Source organism: Tachysurus fulvidraco, chromosome 21 (genome assembly GCF_022655615.1).
Source record: "Tachysurus fulvidraco isolate hzauxx_2018 chromosome 21, HZAU_PFXX_2.0, whole genome shotgun sequence".
Classification (NCBI taxonomy): domain Eukaryota; kingdom Metazoa; phylum Chordata; class Actinopteri; order Siluriformes; family Bagridae; genus Tachysurus; species Tachysurus fulvidraco.
The window spans coordinates 17,890,803-17,913,258 of record NC_062538.1 but is presented as its reverse complement, the minus strand read 5'-3'; the positions used below and the strand labels follow the sequence as shown (position 1 = coordinate 17,913,258).

The window sequence follows — 22,456 nt, the reverse complement described above, 5'->3', positions numbered from 1 at the left end:
ATAAATAAAACATGCCTTGGGCAATAGTTCGTTATATATATGACCAAGATAATATGCATTACAAAATGTATACCACAGTATAAATATACATGTTTAGTTGGACACAAATGAAATCAGAAAGATTTAAATGAACAATCGGTGTTTATTGTGATGTGTTTGATAAACAGTTTTCATTTAAAAATAAAGCTATAAATCATTTGTTTAATAAGTTTTAATGTGTGAAAACGTAAATTTGATTTTTAATAACACAAAAGAAGAAAATTTTTATAAAGATTCAAAACAGCAGAAAACATTGAATCAGCTGCCTTATATCAATATCAAATGTATCATGATATCACAATATAATGTTTATTTTGCAGATTCTCTCTAACATTACAAGCTGCATTTTTTGTCTTATAAATGTCTAGACAGAGAGAAATGTTTGTTTGTAGCTGCTATAACATACGTAATAACAGGAATTTTTTTTTTTTCAAAAATGTAATTAAATTAATTTAATTTAAAATTTAATATTAATATTATTATATTAATATTAATTAAAATATAATTGATAAAATGTTATATTTAATTGTATATTTATCACTAATGAGAAAGTCAGAAGTGATGGTGGCAAGGAAAAACTCCCCGAGACAAAAAGAGGAAGAAACCCTGTTTTGTTTTGTTTTTTCGTAAAACGTGTTTAACGGATGTGCCGCAGCATTAAAGGTAGCTATTAAAAGAAAAACTGAGAAAAATTATCAAACTGTTTTGGTAGAAGAGGAATAAAACTTTAGAATTTAAATAGGAAAATAAATTTATCTTGGTGGTATGGTTCATTAAATTTGTTGGATGTTTCTAGAAATTTGGTCAGTTTTAGTTGGTTTACTTGGTGGTTTTGTTGTAAAATAGGCTTAACACATGGGCAAGAATGTTATTTGTGAAGTACAATGTGTTGTGTAAAAGTTGTGTTTTCTACACAGACAGAAACAATGGACTGTAAATTCGAGGCCTGAGAAGGGAAATATTTCATGGAAACCGTTGGGAGTTCAGAATAGAGTGGAATGTCTTCAGTTTTGTATCCACTTGATTTCATGTCAGTCTTGTTCATATCAAACCTTTGGTTAGAAAGACACTAAGTATTCCAGTCCACAATCTAATAATACAGTCAGAACAGTGTGTGTTAGAGGCATCGTCGAATTTGTGTTACATTGGTGAGTACTCATTGTTTCTGTATTAAAGAGTTGCAATGTAACAGACAACAGGAATACCCCAGTTTCTGTTTATACCCCCTCCCTAAAGACATGACTATTTTTGCTTATCTGAACGAAAGGTCTGGTTATAGTCACACGGTCATGGTGTACAGTACTGCTATCCACTCTCCAACCATTTCCCAGAATGACCTTTTGAGCTGAAATTCATTGAAGGTAAAATAAGTAATACTTCAGTTAATTAGTTTGTTCCGTTTATGTCAAAATGATCTGTTTAAAAAGTTTACTTTAAAATAAGATTTTACTAAAAATATTTTTTTTCCCTACCTTGAAACTTGACTTACTTTGCCATGAAAACAGACAAATTTATTTTGCTTATTAAAACCCCCATGCATTAAGCAAAAGGACAGACAATCAGACAGACAGACAAATAACAACAACAATGAGATAAACAGACAAACTAAAAAAGACAGACAGACAAAACAAAATGATCAAATATTAGACGTTAAGAACACAAGCTAACAGTTCTCTTTTATACTATACTTCCTCAAAAGAACACGAAATGTTTATATTAAAAGTGATTAAAAAAAACAATCATCCTGTCCTAAGAAATCTAAAGCAAAGTATTGCAAAGCATTATTACACATGTTGTTTTATAGCCAAGTTCCATAGCAAAAATTTCAGTTCTCTTTTTGTCATTGGTTCTAACCCGGATATAAAAATGGGTGCGATACATCAAAACAATTGACAACAAAAAAATGACAGATACACAGATGAATAAACAAAGAAACATACAAATACACACAAACATTCAATGAACATAAATACTAATAAAAGACAAACAGATGACTAAACATACATATACAAAAATGTGTTTGTTTGTCTCTCAAATGTTCTTACATCAACAGAAGACATTAATTTTTTAATCTGTTTGCCTGTCTAACCCGTGTGTCTTTATTATTGTCCCCAATCTCTTCATGTGATCCAAGATTGGAGCTTCCTTTGCAAACAGGCACAGTTTCTTTCTAGACAAAATGTTAACCGAGGTAATACCTCCAGTTGTTTCAGTTTTATCTTTTCCTACTGGCTCAGCTGGCAAGCCACAGATGGTCCAACTGTTAATTTAGTGTTTTATATACCCCAAGCAGAATGAAACTCTGAGGACCCCGGAGTGACTTTTCTTCTTTAGAGCATCTTGCAATTATTCCTGCAGCGCGGACCTGGAGAAGCCTCTGTGCCAGCAAGCTCCACCATCTGCCACTGGTGTTTGTGTGTGTTACCATTGTCTAGACTCACCACAAGTCTTAAAATTCCACATCCGTATGACGGATTGAATGTGTGTCATCGGAAATGATCGGTTCTCTGTGTTTAACCCGATCTGGTGGAATGCGTCTTCTCCATTTTTCCACACGTTTTAGCCACAATAGTCTTGTGGAGTTTAAACTAAAAGAGCTTGGATTTCAATTAGAAAGCAGAATGAAAAGCACCTGTATATGTGGAAGCTATCTGTTTTTCTTTTCTCCTCTGGGTATTTCAGTGCTTCTTTGTGTGTGGATGCGAAACATGATGCTCTGGGAATGTTGGGGGGAGAGGATGGGGAAGGAGGGTACTTCAGGCTTGCTAGACAGAGAGAAAAAGAGCAATGACTTTGTGCCACAGCCATGAGGTGATTAGGCTTGACATCATACACACAGTACGGCCAGTAAGCAGAACTCCCTTTTTCCCTCTCTCTTCATTCTTTTTGCTTTTCTTTTCAGATTGTTTACTCTAACCTTTTTAAAATCCTTGGGTAAACTCGACTCTACCTACTTTATTTACCGGACAATTAAATAATATATATATATATATATTTTTACTATTGACTGAATGAACTACGTTGCCTCAGAATTAAAAACCAGTGTTTGCAAACCATATTATGAATCAGCAAGCGAGTGGAGGAATGTGGCACACTGTTATCTTTCAATACCATGGAATAATTTTGCATATGCATATTTGTGTGGCAGTCTGGGAAATCCCATCAGATGTCACAGTGGCTGATTTCCAGTAAACAGAACAAAAACACATTTTTCAGCTTCAATAAAATAAAAAAATATACTTCCTCAAAAGAACATGAAATGTTTATATTAAAAGTTATTAAAAAAACAATCATCCTGTCCTAAGAAATCTAAAGCAAAGTAGGATTTTATTACACATGTTGTTTTATAGCAAAATTTCAGTTCTCTTTTTGTCATTGGTTCTAACCCGGATATAAAAATGGGTGCAATACATAAAAACAGAGAAATATATTTAATTTTCTGGAAAGTAGTGTTCAGAATTCTATAACATAGTAAATTTCACCATGTGAAAGGTTTCACAGGGCGTGATACTTTATTTCTTTCTCAAGATTCTCAGCTTGAACAACCGGTGTTTAAATATATGCTTCCAGATGGAGTAACTAGTTGGATTTGAAGAACACTGTCAAGTTTATTAAATAGAAATCAAATAGCTGTAATGGTCTAAATGGCTCCTGTTCTGTGAATGATCCTTCTGAGTAAGAACACAATAAATTAATCCCAACAGGTGGTTGATTATTGCGCTCTGATATTTTCTCACTCTGATATGTTTTATTCATCTTAAATTTGCCTAACGATTACATTTTTATGATCCGTTTGTCATTTGTATCCACTTATAGTTACATTTACTGAAGTGGAGCATTGATTAATAGTTATTGAGGATTTTGACTGTTTGATTCTAGCTCGACTAATGACCGTGACTCATTTTCTCATCTCTTCTCTTCAGCCATCAAGGTGAACTGTGTTGGCTCCTGTGGCATCTCCAGCAAGATGAACGACACCACATGGATGGTGGAGGAGCAGTATGTGAGCAGCATGCTCTCTGTGGCTGACAAAGGTAAGGTGATGGTCTCATGTTTTATCGAAAAGAAGGACAACAACCTCCTTATCAATACAAAATTGTCAGACTGTATATGATTGTAGAAAGGACATTATTCATAATAACAATCTCCGGTGTTATAACAGTTTATGATCACACCCTCCACTGTCACCCAAATGAGGATGAGGATCACTTTTGAGTCTGGTTCCTCTCAAGGTTTCTTCCTCTTTCATCTAAGGGAGTTTTTCATTACCGTCACCTCAGTCACCTCAGGCTTGTTCGTTGGGGATAAATACAAACACATTTAAATATAAGTACAATATTAATCTTGAATCTTTTATAAATCTTTCTACAATGTTAACCTTTTAGTATTTTTTGCAATGTTTCTTCTGTTCTGTTAAGTTGCTTTGAGACAATGTCCATTGTTAAAAGCGCTATACAAATAAATTTGAATTGAGTTGATTAGATTTCCCTCTTCTCTAGTGTATTACCGCATGATACATACAGCAGGTAAAATAAGTAATGAACAAATCAAATCAAATCAAATATTAATTGTCACATACACATACATACAGAGTACGACATGCAGTGAAATGCTTGTTTTCAAACATAAGGTATTCAAATGCTTTTATTCAAACATAAAGAATGCAATTTGGGATTGGAAAATATAACCAAAAGTAGGTAGATAAATAAAAAAGTAGAAACTATATAAAAAGAAACTATATAAAATATAAATATGTAAATATAAGTGAAAAATAATGTATATACATATACATAAATATACATAAATGTGTATGGTTTTTAATTATTTTTCCATTTCTACATCACCATTGTTCTCAGTAAATATATTTCTAAAGGTGTATAAATACATTTACACTTTTTGATTTGGGAGGCGATTTTTTTTTAAACATCCAAAGCAACTTACAAGTGAGACAGACTAAAATCCAAGAAGCTAGATCAGGGGTTGCTAATCTTATCCCCAAAGGACCTGTGTGGGTACAGGATTTCATTCCAATTCAGCAGGAGACACATCTAATTCCACCTGTTTAATCAGTTGATCTTGGCTTTTAAAAGACTCAGGTGTGGCTTTTGTTTGGTTGGAAGCATCCATCAACTGCCTAGAAGTGTACGTTTGCTGTGGGAAGAGATGCTAAGGATGAAAAGTAACATTAAAATTGCAGTTAAACCAGGTCTAGAAATTGAAACTATTTAGTTTGCTTTTTTTTTTTTTTAAACAATTTCTTTTTCAGACAGAACCTAACTGAGAATCTAACTGAGAATTTGTGCAAACTTTTGCACAAAGCTTCTTTATATTTATATTGAGAAAGTAGTCTGGTTATTTTCCAAAAAGAAATAAAATAAATAAGCATTGCCTGAAACTGTAGCTTTAGTTTTCTATTTTGAAATTAGTTAAAAACTTAAAATTTGTGAAAATAAAATGAAACCTGGCTAATTAAAACTTTGCGTGCAGGGTTGCCAGATATTAACAAAACTGCCTGCTCCAGTGATATCAAAAAAAAAATTAACCCCTCTTTATGACTGTACGTTACATGGAAAGCAAAGAATACATTTGATGAAGAAAGAAAATAATCTAAAACATATACATTTAGTATAGCTTCAGAAAGAAATGACTAAAGAAATGAGCTATGAGAGTGAAAGACGTATCTTGGAAGAAATGACATTCAGTGATGTGGTTTGAAGTGTTTGAGCACTCATGTCTGGAAAAAAAACCTGTAGTAGTTACTTCCTGCCTGTTGGTATACCTAAAAGCAAAAGTTTTGACTCTTCCTGTCTGTGAAACAGATGACTCATTGCTTCTTTGACACCTTGACAGTAACCTGTGGGAGGTTGGAGGATGAAAGAGTGTTGTACGTGTATTTTTGCTTGACTGCATGTATCATCAAACAGGAAACCTGTATGTTCTGTGGACTGAATTATCAATGCAAAACATTTTAACATCTTGGAGTTTTACATCCTGAATTACGCTTTATTTCACAAGAGATATATTCAGTTTTATTTCTATAGCACTTTTAGTAATAGACATTGTCACAAAGCAGCCTTACAGAGAACTCGGTGTAGATTTCCATCCCTAAGGAGACAGCAAGGAAAACCAGATTCAAAAAGAAACCCAACCTGGGTGACCATTCAGGATGACTCTGAATGCTACAATAAAGTCAAAGCTAATTAAGTGTCTTGAGTGGATGTTCTTTTGTAGAATTTGGCAAATGCTCTTATACAGAGCGACATACATTTTTATCTCATTTTGTACAACTGAGCAATTAAAGGTTAAGCGCCTGGCTCAGGGGCCCAGCAGTGGTAGCTTGGTACAATTGAGGTTTAAACTCACAACCGTCTGATCTGTAGTTCAACGCCTTAGCGCCCCTCTGGCACTACCTACCGAGCCCTTTGTTTTAAGTATTGCTATGTCCTGATTTTCATGTCTTATGAGGCACATAATTGGATGTCTGTTGCTTAGCTTTTAGTTGTAACGTTCTTACACCACATTATTTTACATTGTACATGCAGGACTTCCAAAACATGGGTAAAATGTGGTGCTAAACCGGCTTCTATATTATAAATATGAAATGTTCCTCTACTGTGGGTTAAAACCAAGGTTTAGAATGACCTTATCATGGGTTTAAGAGCAGTACATAAAAAAATGTTCTAGTAGTGGAATTTAATACTTGATAATTAGATAGGAGATGCCAGCATGTCTGTGGTAATAAATTGTTATACATCACTGATGTCGTAATTCTGATTAGAATTGAGTGATGGTTGAGCGGCTGTATTTTCCGTACATAGTTTTTCAGTGTTTTCATTAACACCCTCATACACAGGGATCTGTATGAAGGACGCTTCACGTAATTTGTCATTACATTTGAAAGAGAGGAAATGATGCTATGGTATGTTAGAAGAAACGAAAACCCTTCGTTATATGCTGTCATTAGAACATCATAAACTTCTGATAGATCCCGGACAGGCACGCCCTGTCATGTTTGATTCCTTACACAAGGTAATACACTCTGAAAGGCATTAACTAATAGGCTTGTTTTGACAAAGATCTTATCAGCTCACTGAACTGGATTTTCCAGTGCTTCAGCGGAAGTATTGGAAAAAACGATTGGTAGGGAGTGTTACAGGTAGAGCTTTATTTGAGCTGGACTGGTTAAACTGGAGAAGGTGCTATTATTAAAGTGGTTACCAGTTAGTCATGATTTTAACTCATTATCAATTGATGACGTCATAAAATTTGCTGGTGGGATCTGACAAACAAGAACAGTGTCCCTCCAATGGCAAATTATTGAACTTTCAATAATTAAAATTTTAAATTAGTATAAAGAAATGCTTTTTTAAAAATTATTATTTATATTCTATTATTTTATTTACATAGAAAATGAACAGACACCGATCGCTTTGTCACTTTCTACTCTGAACCCTGGGTAATGATTTGTTTGGACTGTAGATCATTCGTTTTTAATGAAAGCTGGTGACTTGCGAAAAATTTGGGGTGACTTGATACAGCGACTGCCAATGAGAGTGAAGATTGTATGATATGACGCACATATGCATTGGTGAATTTTTGTATACAAACGCCAATCCAGAATGCCGTATTTTCATGGCAAGAAAACTGAAACATAGCTCAAGAAGCACACCGTCAGCATTCTGGAGGATTCTCTGATACTCTGTTTGTCTTATTTAGACCTTATCTCTATTATCTGATTGTTTAAATGCTTGGAGTACACACTGTTGTCTTTTAATAGTTTAAATTCCCCTGATTTTGAGATAACCTAAACAGTCACAGCTGACAGACTGATAGGAACAACAATGTCTGTCTTTTTCATACTAACAAATACTTAAAACATATTCTTCTACTTTGCTCTGGGGTTTTAAGAGCCAGCAGATTGCAGCAACTGTGCTTTCAGAGCCGCTCCTTTTCATCATTTCCTCTAACAGACCTCTTCCTGTCTGTGAGGCAGCTTCATGTAAACAATAAGAGAAATACGCCGTAATTCTTAAGCCGCAGTGATCGTTTTGAAATCCTGAGCTGCTCCGCACAGCTGGGATTTCATACACCTAAAACACATCACATACATGTTGCTTCTTAGAAACAGAAAGCTTTTAGAAAGTTTTATAGGATAGGTAACATGTCAGGGCTAGATGGAGAAGTTAGTCATTTTTCACTTGAATAGTCATTGTCTTATCTCTTGACCTGAACTTCCTGTTGAAGTCGAGAGCATGTGTTAGTATAATACATGGCATGAACCACACACACACACAGTGAGCAGGATTGCAGTTTTGAAAATAGCAATTAATTATAAAATGACCAATTAGATTTAAGCATTTTAACCAGACTGACACTTCCTCCTGCATTTTGCTCTTTTCTGATTGCAGAAATTAATGCAAAACCAAGTCAGTTCTCAGTATAGAAAAGAAGCCTTTATTTTGTCAAATATACATTACTTTGGAGGTTGGGGTCATAGTGTCACAGTGTCAGCTATGATATAGTGACTCTTTAGCAATGAGGGTTAAGGACCGTGCTTAAGGGCCTAAGGGTGGCAGCTTCACTTGTAGGAACTTTTTTTTAAGAACTTTAATTAAGCACTGCTTAATTCTTACTTCTGAGTGCTAAGGAGGTTTTGGGGGTCATTTATTTATAACATCATTAACTTCAAGAAAGAAAAAAGAGATGTTGGTGAGTTGATGAATTTGTATCCGTCAAGTGAGAAAAAAATTAAATAAATAAATAATAATAAAAAGTAATTATAAATGTAATCAATTTGATTCTCAGTGTATTTTATAATTTATAATTATAAACCAATTTCCCTGTTTGTATGTTTATTAAATTAATGCTAAACCCCAGATTATGTCGTTTGGACTGGACTCTGCCTCGCTTTTAAATAGTTCTTTAATAGAAACATTTTGCGGGGAAAAAAAAAGAAAAATATAATTCCGTTTAAACCGCACTTCTTCTCTTGTTTTGCAGGAACCCTTCCAGCCGGAGAGCACTGCTTCCCTTTTCAGTTTCTTATACCAAGTAAGCTCAAGTGTCACACTGTTAATTATGCTAATTGTGCTATAACTGAATTAGATGGATAGACCTGTTGGTGTTAATTAGCCCTTAGAGCAAATGATGCTAGTGGATGTTCACACGATTTGTAAATTTGGGTAATGATTTAATGACAGTTTACAGCATCAGCGTGTCTAAAGTTATTTATTAGTGGTCTGTTAGTAGGGAAACATCCCATTCCTTTGCTTTCCATCCTGTTTAATAAGTTGGAGTATATTAGGAAGCTCAAGAGTACTAGTGGTCTCTTGAGAATGGGTGTTTGAACATTAAGTGGCTTATCATAGTCTGGGTGTAAGCTCAGATGTATGCTGTGAGTCTAGGAAGGAAAGGAAGGTTGCATCTCTTATCCTCAAACAGTATCCTGGAAAACTTCTTCCTGTTTTTGATTACTCGTTCCAGCAGCCATGATGGGAGTTTGTCACTATAATTCTTTTTGTATAGCAGGGGATATTTGGCAGTTTAGCCAGTTATTTTAATATTTGGAATTCTGAATTCTGACATTTTAGTGGAAGTCCAGTGAATGCACCAATTATCACATTAGTTCAGAATGTTTGTTCCTGAATGCTAATGTAGGGGACAAACATATCTGCTGATTTATTCTCCTTATTAGAGACAACACTGCATCAAAGATTAAAAAATCTTATCATTCTGCTTAGATTATGCTACCAAATTACATGATATTCCGTACGTGGTGTTCCACAGGGATCCGTACTCGGCCCTCTTCTGTTTTCTTTTTACATCCTGGTTTCATTACACTGGGTTCAATCTTTAAAGGCGAGGTGCACGATCTCTGAAAGCCAATGTTGACATTTGAAATCACCAAAACAAACACGCCCCTGGCCCAAATGGGTCCCACCCCTGTTTTGATAGCTCCGCCTCACACATACATATGTAACCCAGGCAACTATTAAGGCGGAACCTGCTGGGGCAGCTGGCCGAGGGGATATTTTTATCAGTAAATGAACTCAATGAGGAATACTATGGTAATACAGGTCACATGTGTTTTTTTTAGTAATGTGTGTTGTAGCGTGAAAGGTTTAACTCCGTTTCACGCGGAAGATTACGTTCAACCCCTAGAACCCGAGGCAGAGGTAACGGCAGAGGCTAATGTCAGACGTGCGCACATAACACTCTCTCCGCCGCATATTGAGAAGACACACCCCTTTCTGCTAATTGGCTACATGTTTGTTTTGTTAGTCGGCCTGACTCAGTTTTCTGAAGCATTTTTGAAACATTCTGCACCCTTAACATTACATCATTTACTAAACATTAAATCATTAACATTACTATACAAACACTAAAGAGCTTTCCATAGCCAACTTTATATCGAGCATTATTTCCTGGATAAACAAAACCTTCCTTAGGTACAACGAAGACAAATGTGTCCAAACGAGAAAGTTTAGGTATAAAGACAGTGATAGACACAAAGAAACTTGTTCTTCTTGAGTTTGTTCTGTCATTTGACGGATATCAGACGAGTTAGACCTTTATGACCTTTATGACACATGCTTTTGAGAGCATTAAATTACACCAGTCCTGGGAACAACGCATTACACAACATTAGTGGCCAATTATGTGTAAAGTATCAAGTGGCAAACAACCATATGCTTTCGTGCACCTAAAAATTGAATAATCTCTCTCTCTCTCTCTCTCTCTCTCTCTCTCTCTCTCTCTCTCTCTCTCTCTCTTTCTCTCTCTCTTTCTATATATACAATATAATTTTATTTGTTTTATAATTTTTATAATACACAATTTAATCTCTAATTTGACTTTCTTTCCCCCCCCCTGCTGTTTCTAAACTCTCTTATTTATTCATACTTTTTGATCATTTTCTCTTTTATTGTCTTACTTTACTTATAAAGCACATTGAGTTGCATTTGATGTGAAGAGCATCTTAAAAAAATATATAGATGTGAATGACAAAATACAATTTTACTACAGAAAAATACAATTACATCAAAATAATTAAAATAAAATATTATCAAAATATCACTATGGACTAATATGAGCATGTAAAAAAAAATGGATATTCTTATATATCTTTGGTTTCAAATAACTAAATCTTGGAATTTTAATTTACAGAATTTTTATGCTATTTATACTCAAGTATTTGTACTGATTAAATACTTTCTTATATTTTCATTTTAGTCATTTTTAAAGAAAATATCAGATCATTATGAAATCGTTATCGCGTTTGACTTTGTGGGCGTGTCTATAAAAATGACTGACAGTAGTCCAAACTAAATACAAAAAAACATTTTGGACCAGTTTATATATATTTAAAGAGTTCATAGTATGTTTATATATATATTTTTTTTTCACCTACAAAATCCATTTGTTCTAAGACTATAGTTAATATTACTACTAATAACATCTAATAATGTTTATTTATTTTATTTTTTATCATATTTCTTCCTTCAACCTTTAGACTCTGTGTTTGCTAACATGTTCGTTCGTCAGACGGAAGTTGATTAAGTGCTATGCTGTTGACGTAATAGTCGTTTCTATGTGCTTTCCAGAAAGATTACGTTTCGGCGTTCCAGTAAATCCAATCTCACCCATTATCTAATTTGGTTACCTTTGCTCTGTAGATAGTCATTTAGTATTTTTGGAATCATGGGCAGATTTTAAACACACCCTGTGTTATTAATGGTTAGTCACTTCCTGTGATTTTACAGTATACCAATAACAAGCCCATTGAGTGTATCAGAGCAGGGCAATAACAATAAATCTGAGCTTCTACAATTCTGGAAGATGATAGTGTTTGTTGATGTCATTTTCTGCCCTCTGCTGTCCGAGTGTTGGTATAATTTTGACAAATTCAGAAAGGTTTTAGGAGAAATTAGTATGGACATGCGTGAGCCAAATCTTGAACTTGAATCTTGATAAATCGCTCTTTTAGAATAATCAGTGTTATTGATTTCATTGTTGTTTGAGTTACTGCGATACCTGAAAGCAACTCATGAAGCAATACTTTTTTTTTTATTAATTAATACTTTTTTAATAATTTTTTTATTAATTAATGCATCTTATCAAAAACAAATAAATTAAAATTTAACCATTAAAATGCCAATATGTTAGTCTTAAATATGTAACACTTATGGGCATTAAGAACATTTTAATGATTTACTTCCTCATTTCTTCAGGCATTTCTGAAATGAATAATTTACTTTCTAAATAAATAACAGGATTAATAACAGGGTTGTCTTTTCAAAGAGACCTCATCAGTCGACATCACTGTATATGCCGAAAGAAAGAAGACTAAAAAAGGACTTGCTTTTCTTCTTCTCGGGATCTTCAGGAAATGTACTGTAGATGAAGCAGCTTTCTGTTATGACTTGTGGACCATACCATATATCTCAGAGGGGTGAATATGTTCCAGTAGGACGGCCGAACGAGTGTGAACTGTAATGTAGAATTTTCCGATTAATCGAAAAGACATTTCAAGAATTTCTATACCATAATGCCGAAATTAGAAGATTATTCTTATGATTGACATGGCATTGGAAACGTTCTATCGCTTGTTCTATCACTTGTTCTATTCTTGTGTGACCTCTGGAGGTCTGATAAAGCTAACCCTAAACATTCAGACTGTATCAGAGAGCGATGTTTGGCCACAGTGAAGGCTTGATGGTGATTCTGGCTGACGGGCCACTCTGTGTCTAGCTCATTATCAGCACTTAGGTTACAGTTCCAACAATAGCCCTTTCTATAGGGTTTGCTTTGGGCATCGGGGCATCAGGCATTTTGGGGGAAAAGGGTAAATGCCATGGCTATAAGTATCTATATGCTTCTCTTTCTTTCCTTTGCTAAGCTCAAGTGTATTGAATGGATTGTATTGATTTAAGCTAGTAGGACTTTAGTCATTAGAGTTGATCAGTAGGTAAAGGGGACACAACATAACTGAATTGAAGATCATTTGGTTCATTTAGCGTGGTTTGTCTTTCTCTCCCTCTCTCTCTCTCTCTCTCTCTCTCTCTCTCCCTCCCTGTCTCTATATCTCTCTCTTTCTCACTCTCACTTTTCTGCAGTTCTCTTTCTTTCTTTCTTTCTTTCTTTCTTTCTTTCTTTCTTTCTTTCTTTCTTTCTTGGCAACACCTCTCTCTCTCTCTCTCTCTCTCTCAGTTTCTATCTCTCTCTCTATCTATCTCTCCCTCTGTTTATCTCTTTCTCACTCTCTCTTTTCTGCACAGTTCTTTCTTTCTTTCTTTCTTTCTTTCTTTCTTTCTTTCTTTCTTGGCAACACCTCTCTCTCTCTCAGTTTCTATCTCTCTCTATCTATCTCTCCCTCTGTTTATCTCTTTCTCACTCTCTCTTTTCTGCACAGTTCTTTCTTTCTTTCATTCTTTCTTGTCAGCACAGTTTCTCTCTCTCTCTCTTTATCTCTTTCTCACTCTCTCTTTTCTGCATGGTTCTCTATCTTTCTCTTTCTTTCTTTCTTGTCAATACAGCTCTCTCTCTCCCCCCCTCCCCCTCTCTCATATCTAAAATGTACTGACAAGTAACTTGAAGCGACTTGTGTATTTTGAGGCATTTGCTACAAGTTCTAACTTAATTTTGGGAGCATTTCCAATATTTTTCAACCTTAGAATCTAATTACATTTGATATATTTGGTATGTATTTGGTTTGTATTGAAAATTGATATAAAGATTTTGTCAGTCCTATAAATGATGATAAATCTAATCTAGATAGGAAGCCATGTGAACATTGTCTTTCTTTCTTTCTTTCTTTCTTTCTTTCTTTCCTTTAATGTTGTTCGTATTCGCACAAAAGGCATTTCATCATTGTACTCTTCTTTAATTTCTCTGCAAAAAGAAAGAAAGAAAGAAAGAAAGAAAGAAAGAAAGAAAGAAAGAAAGAAAGAAAGGAATCCAGGATTAAGTATGATGTGTCTCACCGTTCAGTGTCTCTTATTGTGATTTTTTGCTTTTCGTCTTCTTGTCTGTCTCTGTCATCCGCTTCCATTATTAGCCCTACTAAATGAGCCCCTGCTAGTCACTGTCCTGCCATGCTAGAGGAACAAGCTTTTAAATCACACAGATCTCATCCAGTGACAGTGCTATTTAGAGCTCTGGCTAATTAGTCCTAGTCTGAGCCTAGTCTTCAACAGCAACCATCTCTTTTAATTCATGAATCCAGTAAATAGACCTAGGCAGCAGATGTCTGTATTAAGTGACTATATTCATATGGGATTAATTTATACACATAGCTTTTACAGGAGAAAGTCAGAATGTTATTTTTTTTTTATTATTGAGTTTGTGTTTTATCTTATTATTTTTTCAAATTATGTCCTAATTAAATAACTGTACCCTTCTTAGCACACGCTCCAACTTCATTCGAGGGTCCGTTCGGGAAGGTCGTTTACAGAATCAGGGCTGTAATAGACACGCCACGCTTCTCTAAGGACTACAAGTCTCAGAAACCCTTTTACCTACTCAATGTCTTGAACCTCAATGAGTTGCCTGATATAGAGGTGAGAAGTCTTAACTTAAGTCTTCTTGTTATAACTAGTATGCACAGCTGTCACCTCTTTGATCTATACATACAGATAAGAAGCTCCTTTTTTACATGACGCACATCTGGTTCTTAAATTACAGAGTGGCTTGCATAAGTATTCACCCCCTATACCCTTTATTCTGCTACAATCGTCATGCTATAGCCTATCTGTATAATTCTAAAGCATTTACTACATCGGGTTTGGCTTGCAAAACTATTAACCCTCATTGGTGTTAATCGTCTAAATCAGCTCTAATCCTTCGCCGTTAGAAGTCATTCAACAATTTATGTGATTTTAATATAAGTACAGCACTTGTTGGAATACCGGAACAAAACATCCTGAGGAACCAGGAACATTCTCAGGACATATCAATCAGGCATTGGTTATTTAAAGCAAACTTCGAGCATCCAGTAAGGGTGTAAAGCGTCATCGCATGCATTTATTTATTTATTTTGATGAGGCTAACAACTGAAACTAGCGATCCTAAATTTTCCACGCCGAGATAACGTTTGGCTGGTAGAGCAAAGGAATGTCATGAAAAGTCTTTGCTCATTGATGGGATCGTTCCATTAAATCACTAGCCAGGATGTAGCTAGTGGTGTCTTTGATACACGTGCGTCGAACGTGAGTATGTACGTGAGTTATTGCAAGAAGTAATTATATATGTGTCTTCACTTGTAGGAGCTTAGAAGAAAAATCCTTCCAATGTGCTTCCAATTTCACCAATTCAAGTTTAAAAAAGCAGAAAAAAAAAAACTCAGCAAGTTGCATCACAAATTTTTTAATTCTGCAGCAAAATTTATCAAAAATAAATAAATAGCTGAAAATCCTAGAGGAACTGTCTGTTTTATGCATAAGGCAGACGGCCAAAATTTGTTCTTAAACATGGTTTGCAGCAAAGCCTGTGATTGATTAGTAGGAACTACAGCGACACATTCCGTGCTTCATAAGTTTCACTAACATGCTAAACACTATTGTCGCTTTTCTGTCATGTTCCACTGATGGCTCACCATAGTTTATTCTCTTGTGAGTTTGCAGCGAACAATCTTCATTTTAACAGCACTATCGGTAGTATGTCATGACCAGTACAAAAGCGAAGAAGCTTGAAGCAACCGAACAATCACTAGACTACAAAATATGGAAACGTTCAAAGGGAGGGAATATTTATGCAAGCCTGTACATAATAATTATACACTGTCAAAGGCACAAGGAATGTTTATTTTGAGTCACAGTCCTGTTTTCTGATGCTGTCTTCTGCCAGCAACCAAGCTGCGCTGTCACAACTAAGAAGTTCACGTACTTCCTGGTGAAGACGGGAACCCTCATGCTGAAGGCTCACAGCGACCTGAGAGGATACACTCCAGGCCAGATCATCAAACTCTCCACCGAGATCCACAACAAATCAGGCAAAGACACAGGCTACATCCTGGCTAGTCTCATACAGGTAGATATAGTTTTGTCTTGAGGATGTTGTATCGAAGATGGCCTTTACATCAGTGTGCAGCTTCTTGTCCTATCTGATTGGCTTTGTCCTATACAGAAAGTGACCTATAAGATGAAAAGGCCGTTGTTCGATTTGAGGACCATAGCGGAGGTAGAGGGGGCAGGTGTCAAAGCGGGGAAACATGCAGAGTGGAAAGAGCAGATCATCGTTCCTCCTCTCCCTCAGTCTGCCCTCGCTGGCTGCAGCCTCATAGATGTCGAGTACTTTGTCCAGGTAAGTTCAACTCTTCCTCACACCTCGCTTTAAGAGAGTCTGGGCCATCTGAGTTGTGTGAGAAGAATAAACTATAAATACGTTTCACCTGAAATTGAACTCACTCACTCACTCATTCTCTACCGCTTATCCGAACTTCTCGGGTCGCGGGGAGCCTGTGCCTATCTCAGGCGTCATCGGGCATCAAGGCAGGATACACCCTGGACGGAGTGCCAACCCATCGCAGGGCACACACACACACTCATTCACTCACACACTCACACACTATGGACAATTTTCCAGAGATGCCAATCAACCTACCATGCATGTCTTTGGACCGGGGGAGGAAACCGGAGTACCCGGAGGAAACCCCGGAGGCACGAGGAGAACATGCAAACTCCACACACACAAGGCGGAGGCGGGAATCGAACCCCCAAACCTGGAGGTGTGAGGCGAACATGCTAACCACTAAGCCACCGTGCCCCTTTGTAATTGAAATTGAACTCATTTTATTGTTTCTTTTAGCCTTCTTGCCAATTCTTGTCTTTCTGTAAAGAGCCACAGGATCTGTCGATGATTTCGTCTTTCGAAAGAGCAAACGATCCAGTTTTGCATGTGTACCTTGATGACTATGCAGTTTGGGAGTTGCACCTAAAAGTGCAAATAAATGTGGATATGCAAATAGATTTGTGAATTTACACAGCTTGACAACTTGAAAGTCACTTCAGGAATGGTTTCATGCTCAAATCAGTATAACTATAAAGTACTCTATTGCATTAAGTATTATTTTTTATCGAAAGCTTTGAAATCATTTAACTGCTCAGGAAAGCACATATAAACATGGCTTGAATCTATTTGGGAAAGTCCAGTATATTGGTCAAACTGCAGAACATTCAATTCAATTCAAAGTGTTTATTGTCATATGCACAGACAGAAAGCATGTTTCCCTGCACAATGAAAGTCTTACTTTGCTGTCCACACTAAATGTCATACAGTAAAGTAAAAATAAAAATGTGTGAATGAAAAATGAATAAAATAGAATAAAAAAGAGCAATAAAAGAAATAAAGTTCTTAATAAAGGCAATAAGAGGTGCAGTGCCGAATAAGGCAATAAAGTGAGGTAGAGCAGTTCTTGGTGAGGTAGTGCAGTTCTGAGAAAATGAATGTGCAAAAAATGTAGTTCAATGTAAACAGTTATGTCCATGTAAACAGTTAAGCAGTTATGTCCATAATTGCAAACTCCTATCAGCTGTTTAGGAGTCTGATGGCAGAGGGGAAGAAAGAGTTCTTCAGTCTAGAGGTCCTACATTTCACACTTCTGTACCTCCGTCCTGAGGGTAGAAGTGTGAACAATCCTTTGAGAATCTTTGAGAAAGGGGTCTTTGAGAATGGAAGCAGCTCTCCTGTGGACTCTGTGGTGGTAGATGCTCTGCAGATAGGGCAGTGAAGTCCTGATAATTTTCTGCGCCACTTCACCACTCTCTGCAGACGTTTGCGGTCCATGACAGTAGTGCTGCAATACCACACAGTGATGCAGTTGGTCAGGTCACTCTCGATGATGCAGCTGTAGAAGTTTCTCAGGCGACATGCCAAACTTCCTCAGCCACATAATTGTTTTTCCAGAAATCACACACTTCCTGCCTGCCTCATATTCTGACCGAGTTATAACTTAATTGTTATTTTATCATTCTTTTATTCTGAAAGGTTTCCCTAAAGTCTCCTGAGACGGTGGTGACGCTGCCCATCTACATCGGAAACATTGCCGTTAACCTGACCCCTACGAGACCGCCTCAGCCAAACCCCCTTCAGCACGGAGCTGCGATGGCCGCCGCACCGAGCGTCAGCCCTGGACCGGTGGTACCGAGCGCGCCTCCGGCTGAGGACGACGAGGATGAGGTGCAGGGTGCAGGAGCTCTAAGCAGCGAGGAAATTCCTACCAAGAGTCACTCCCAGCAGGACTACTCGGGCCAGGCCATCGCCATGTCGCCTGGTGCCTTTAGTCACGCCCCGGCCCAAGCTCTTCCTCAGGGTCAGCCAGGCCAGTCAGCCGAAAGCTCGGCGCCGCTTTTCTGTGTCTCCACGGGAGCCACCATTCCCTTTTTCACTGACGGAAATGCCACACCTGTGCCCACAAACTGCCCTCTCATTCTGCCTCCAGATTATAGCAGCTGGGAATATCCGCACGGTGAGTGACAACACCACGACCTGCTGATCTGATTTACACAGTGAAAACACAATTGCGCATCAAACAGTAGCCTTTATTTGCAGGTGGTTCGTTTTACACAAGGACATCATCTTAATTAACATTTTACACAATGAGATGGTGTTTTAATCAACTTTGTCATTTTTTTTAGGAACTTACCTACTCAATAGGGATAAATAGGGCTTAATGTTTATATAAATTTACATTTTAAACTTTATTTTTTATCGTTTAGTTAACCACATACATGGAAGTTATAAACATTAATGAATAAATAAATATACTAAACAGACAAACATAGACAAAAAAAACTTAAAACCGTTTCGGCTCATTGGCACCTTGCTACATTTAAAACCCAACGAAATTAACGGTTAAACCGTTACTATAGCAACAGCCTTCACTAAAAGTTCATTTTTGTGATTTATTTTTAATGCAAATTACGTCCCAGATATGAAATAGATATAATTTAAATAGATAAAAATTATTTAGATAACAAAACAAAAACAGACGGATTATTTAGTAATGTATATGTTGATATTTGTTGATTTCATGCCTGTTGCTTTATGATGTCATGCATCTTAGGCTAATGACGATCTGAACAAATTAGACAGTTACTTTGTTCCTGTTCGAGTCAGCCCGAATAACATCTCACAAACGACATGACCAAACCGCTTCTGCTAAATCTACTGCTCAGATTGCACTTAAGAGAATCATGCACATCAGTGAAAGGCAGTCTCCCGAGTAGTTCGTATTGATTCGTCTAATCCTGAAGCCATTTCTCCAATCGCCCAAATAAATGAGCAATAACAAGAAATACTTTTCCAGCTAGTAAACATTTCTGACTTTTATAAAAGTATTTCCTTTTATCTTCTCTGTCATACTCAGAACCACCTCCTACATATGAAGAAAGCTGTAGCAGTACCAACTCCAGCTTCAACACCAGCATGACGTAGATGACAACACTGTAATATGCCTGTCAGTTAATCTTCACCTTCCCCCTGCTGGACACTCCAGGCATTGCCGTCCTCCCTAAACATGACCAAACGTATTTAAAGGTATCTTGTCCATTTTTTCCACACGATGTATAGAAACGATATTCCTCACTCCTTGGTTTGGAGGAAGGGTTTCTGGATCAGTGCCTAATCATGGACACACTCCTGAACTCTAAACCTGCATCTGTGATGCGGTGACAAACGTTATACAATACAAAGGACAATACAATGGTTAGCCAAGGCTGGCCTTCTGTGATGCTTGTCCCAAAAGACAGGCTATGTGACATCAGAGCAAGTTTTTGAAAGCCCTGTGGTCAATCTGATGTTGATCTGTGAACATTTCCTCAGGCCCTCCTCAGGAGGACTCGTTAGAATTTGATCAGCACAGTTTCGAAAAACATACATAAGAACTTTTTTTTTTTTTTTTTTTTAAAGCTTGCATACTGATCCGAGTCTGTGCAGTCACTGAATTTCTTTTCCTAATGTATATAAATATAAAGTAGCTTAGTAGTATTAGTAGTAGTAGTAGTAGTAGTAGTATTGGTATTGAAGGCATTCGGCAAGAGGAAGGAGAAGTATGTTAACTGTTATGTTACGTTAAAACCCCGCTTCAGAGGTGCCAACATCTATTGTTTTACCATTACCATAGCAACAGCACTCACTAAAAGTAATTTTATTTATTACTTTCATCATAAACTAGTTCAAACACTAGTCCCAGATATGAATATGAATGCATTTTATCAATTCCACATTATAACAGAAAGCATAGACACGGCTGCTGAAAGCGCTCAGTGAACAAGGCATTGCAGGTAGTTCTGTTAAACATCGTTCATATTACATATTTGTAAGTTTTCACACCACAGACTTTGTGTATAAACATTATCTTTAATCCACGAGTCTGCATAGAATTGTCAATGAGTGTGAAAGGAGCATGCAGAGAAAGTGCAGTTCACTTACACGAGCACTGAGTACTGCGCCGAGTCTACGCTTAGTCAGGGCTTACAGTAAAAAAAACAAAAAACAAAGGAATTATAAAATGTTTAAATATAAAATAGCTGTGTTTAAATATAAACGTTAAACAAGATTAAAAAAAAATGTTTTTACCACCATGATGATAAAAATATCTTATCATTTAAATTATTGTTATTATTGTCCTTTGGATTATTTTAGCTGCAATTAAAAAAATTTTGCAGATTTTTTTGAAAAAGTTTTCCTCAATCAATTTCCTGAATGTTTTGATTCGGTTACTAGCAAAAGCGTAGAATTTACGCATTTATTTTAGGTGAAAACAAACACAAATCAAAGCAGGTACGCTGAAGGGGAAAGGACACGGGGTGCGAAAGATGTGTATTTCCTACTGGAGAGAATATCTTCGCTTCACGCTGACTTTATTTACTCTGACTTATGAATTCATGATTCAAACCAGAATCCAGGAACCAGTTGCTTACAGGTGAGATTTAAAACAGAGCTGACTCTTCCGATTGTCCTGTTAGAAATGTTGGCACCTCTGCTGCGTATCGACTACAAGCATATTTTCCTTCTTGAAGATTTTACGAAGCCATTCGTTGTTATTCCATTATCCAGATATGTTTATGTAGTCCATCATGAATTTTTTCAACTTCCTTTATTTAAATGGAATAAAAATATTTCTGGAACTAAAATATAAATTCCTTACAATTACTTGATAATGTTATCAATGTAATTAAAAAAAAAAAAAAAAAATATATATATATATATATATATATATATATATATATATATATATATATATATATATATAAATTTCTATCGGCATTTTGTAGATCAGGTGCATCACGAGTTCCTGCATGTGTTTGTGAGAGTCTCGGGAACAAAACAGATGATGTTTCTATAGCTGGAATGAAACGCGGATGTTTGTGAACGCAGAATTTTTTGTACATGTTTTTTTTTCTTCAATGACTCCACAATTGATGAAGATTCAACATAAATTCCCAGAGGCCTTATCCTGTGACTGCTGTGTAAAACGGTGATTCTCCAGTATTTTAAAATATGTATCAGTTCTTCAGACCCTTAAACTGTTCCTTTTTGTTTGTTTGTTTGTTTGTTTGTCTGTTTATTTTTTTCCAAGTTGAAGCACAAAATGGCACTTTTTTAAATAGGATTTAATTCTGATTTTCTGTGTGTGTGCGTGTGTGTGCGTGTGTGCGTGTGTGTGTGTGTGTGTGTGTGTGTGTGTGTGTGTGTGTGTGTGTGTTTAAATCATGTATGTAAAATCAGTTGTACAATTACTTTACTGTTATTTTCTCTCATTATAGCAAAACCTCCTTCTGGTGTTTTTTTTTTTCCCAACATATTCAAATATTCAGTTAAGTGTTACTCATTTCTACTCTGTTATATTTTAGGATAAAACAAAAGAGACTGCATGAAAAACTGACCACTCTTTTCAATTGTTTTCTCTGTGTACAATTTTCACTACTGTGAGAAGGAAGAAAATTGACATTTTAACGAAATCGTTGATCATCTTTCTAAGCAAATCACTGTGTTACAATGCAGCCTCTCCTCAGATTGTAAAAAAATATATATATAATTATAATAATATTTAAGTAATTAATAATTATTTCATAAATAAATAAAATATTAGGATTTGACTAAGGATCTAAAATACAAGGGTTGGTAACTGGGACAAAGATAATATATGGGAAAAGTTTAATTGTTATAAAGAATATTTTACATGAACTCAATTCTAGAGACCAGTCTATTCTCTTCTTTTGTAAGTATTGAACACTTCATTTTAAGTTTTCTTGAAAAAAAAAACATCTCTTAACATAAAAGTCATGAAGGTTAAAAAAGTAAAGATTTTCGAAGTGTAGCGAAATTAATTGGGATCAAATGGTGCTCCGTAATTTTCACTATGCTCGGACATCTGACAGTTCTTCCGTTTCCGTTTGGTCTCTGTATGGCTTGATGT

The 22,456-nt window shown here is 36.1% G+C and overlaps 1 protein-coding gene across 1 annotated transcript in view; it reads left to right on the top strand.

Moving 5' to 3' along the window:
- Positions 1-19,675, top strand: part of arrdc1b (arrestin domain containing 1b) — a 41,222-nt gene extending 21,547 nt beyond the window's left edge. Inside the window, exons 2-8 of the mRNA XM_027142415.2 lie at positions 3,963-4,073; positions 9,040-9,090; positions 14,443-14,597; positions 15,883-16,065; positions 16,162-16,338; positions 18,022-18,502; positions 19,403-19,675. Coding sequence (XP_026998216.1) covers positions 3,963-4,073; positions 9,040-9,090; positions 14,443-14,597; positions 15,883-16,065; positions 16,162-16,338; positions 18,022-18,502; positions 19,403-19,470 — 1,226 coding nt within the window. The 3' untranslated portion in view covers positions 19,471-19,675. The remainder of the gene's footprint in view (positions 1-3,962; positions 4,074-9,039; positions 9,091-14,442; positions 14,598-15,882; positions 16,066-16,161; positions 16,339-18,021; positions 18,503-19,402) is intronic.
- The last annotated feature ends 2,781 nt before the right edge of the window (positions 19,676-22,456 follow it).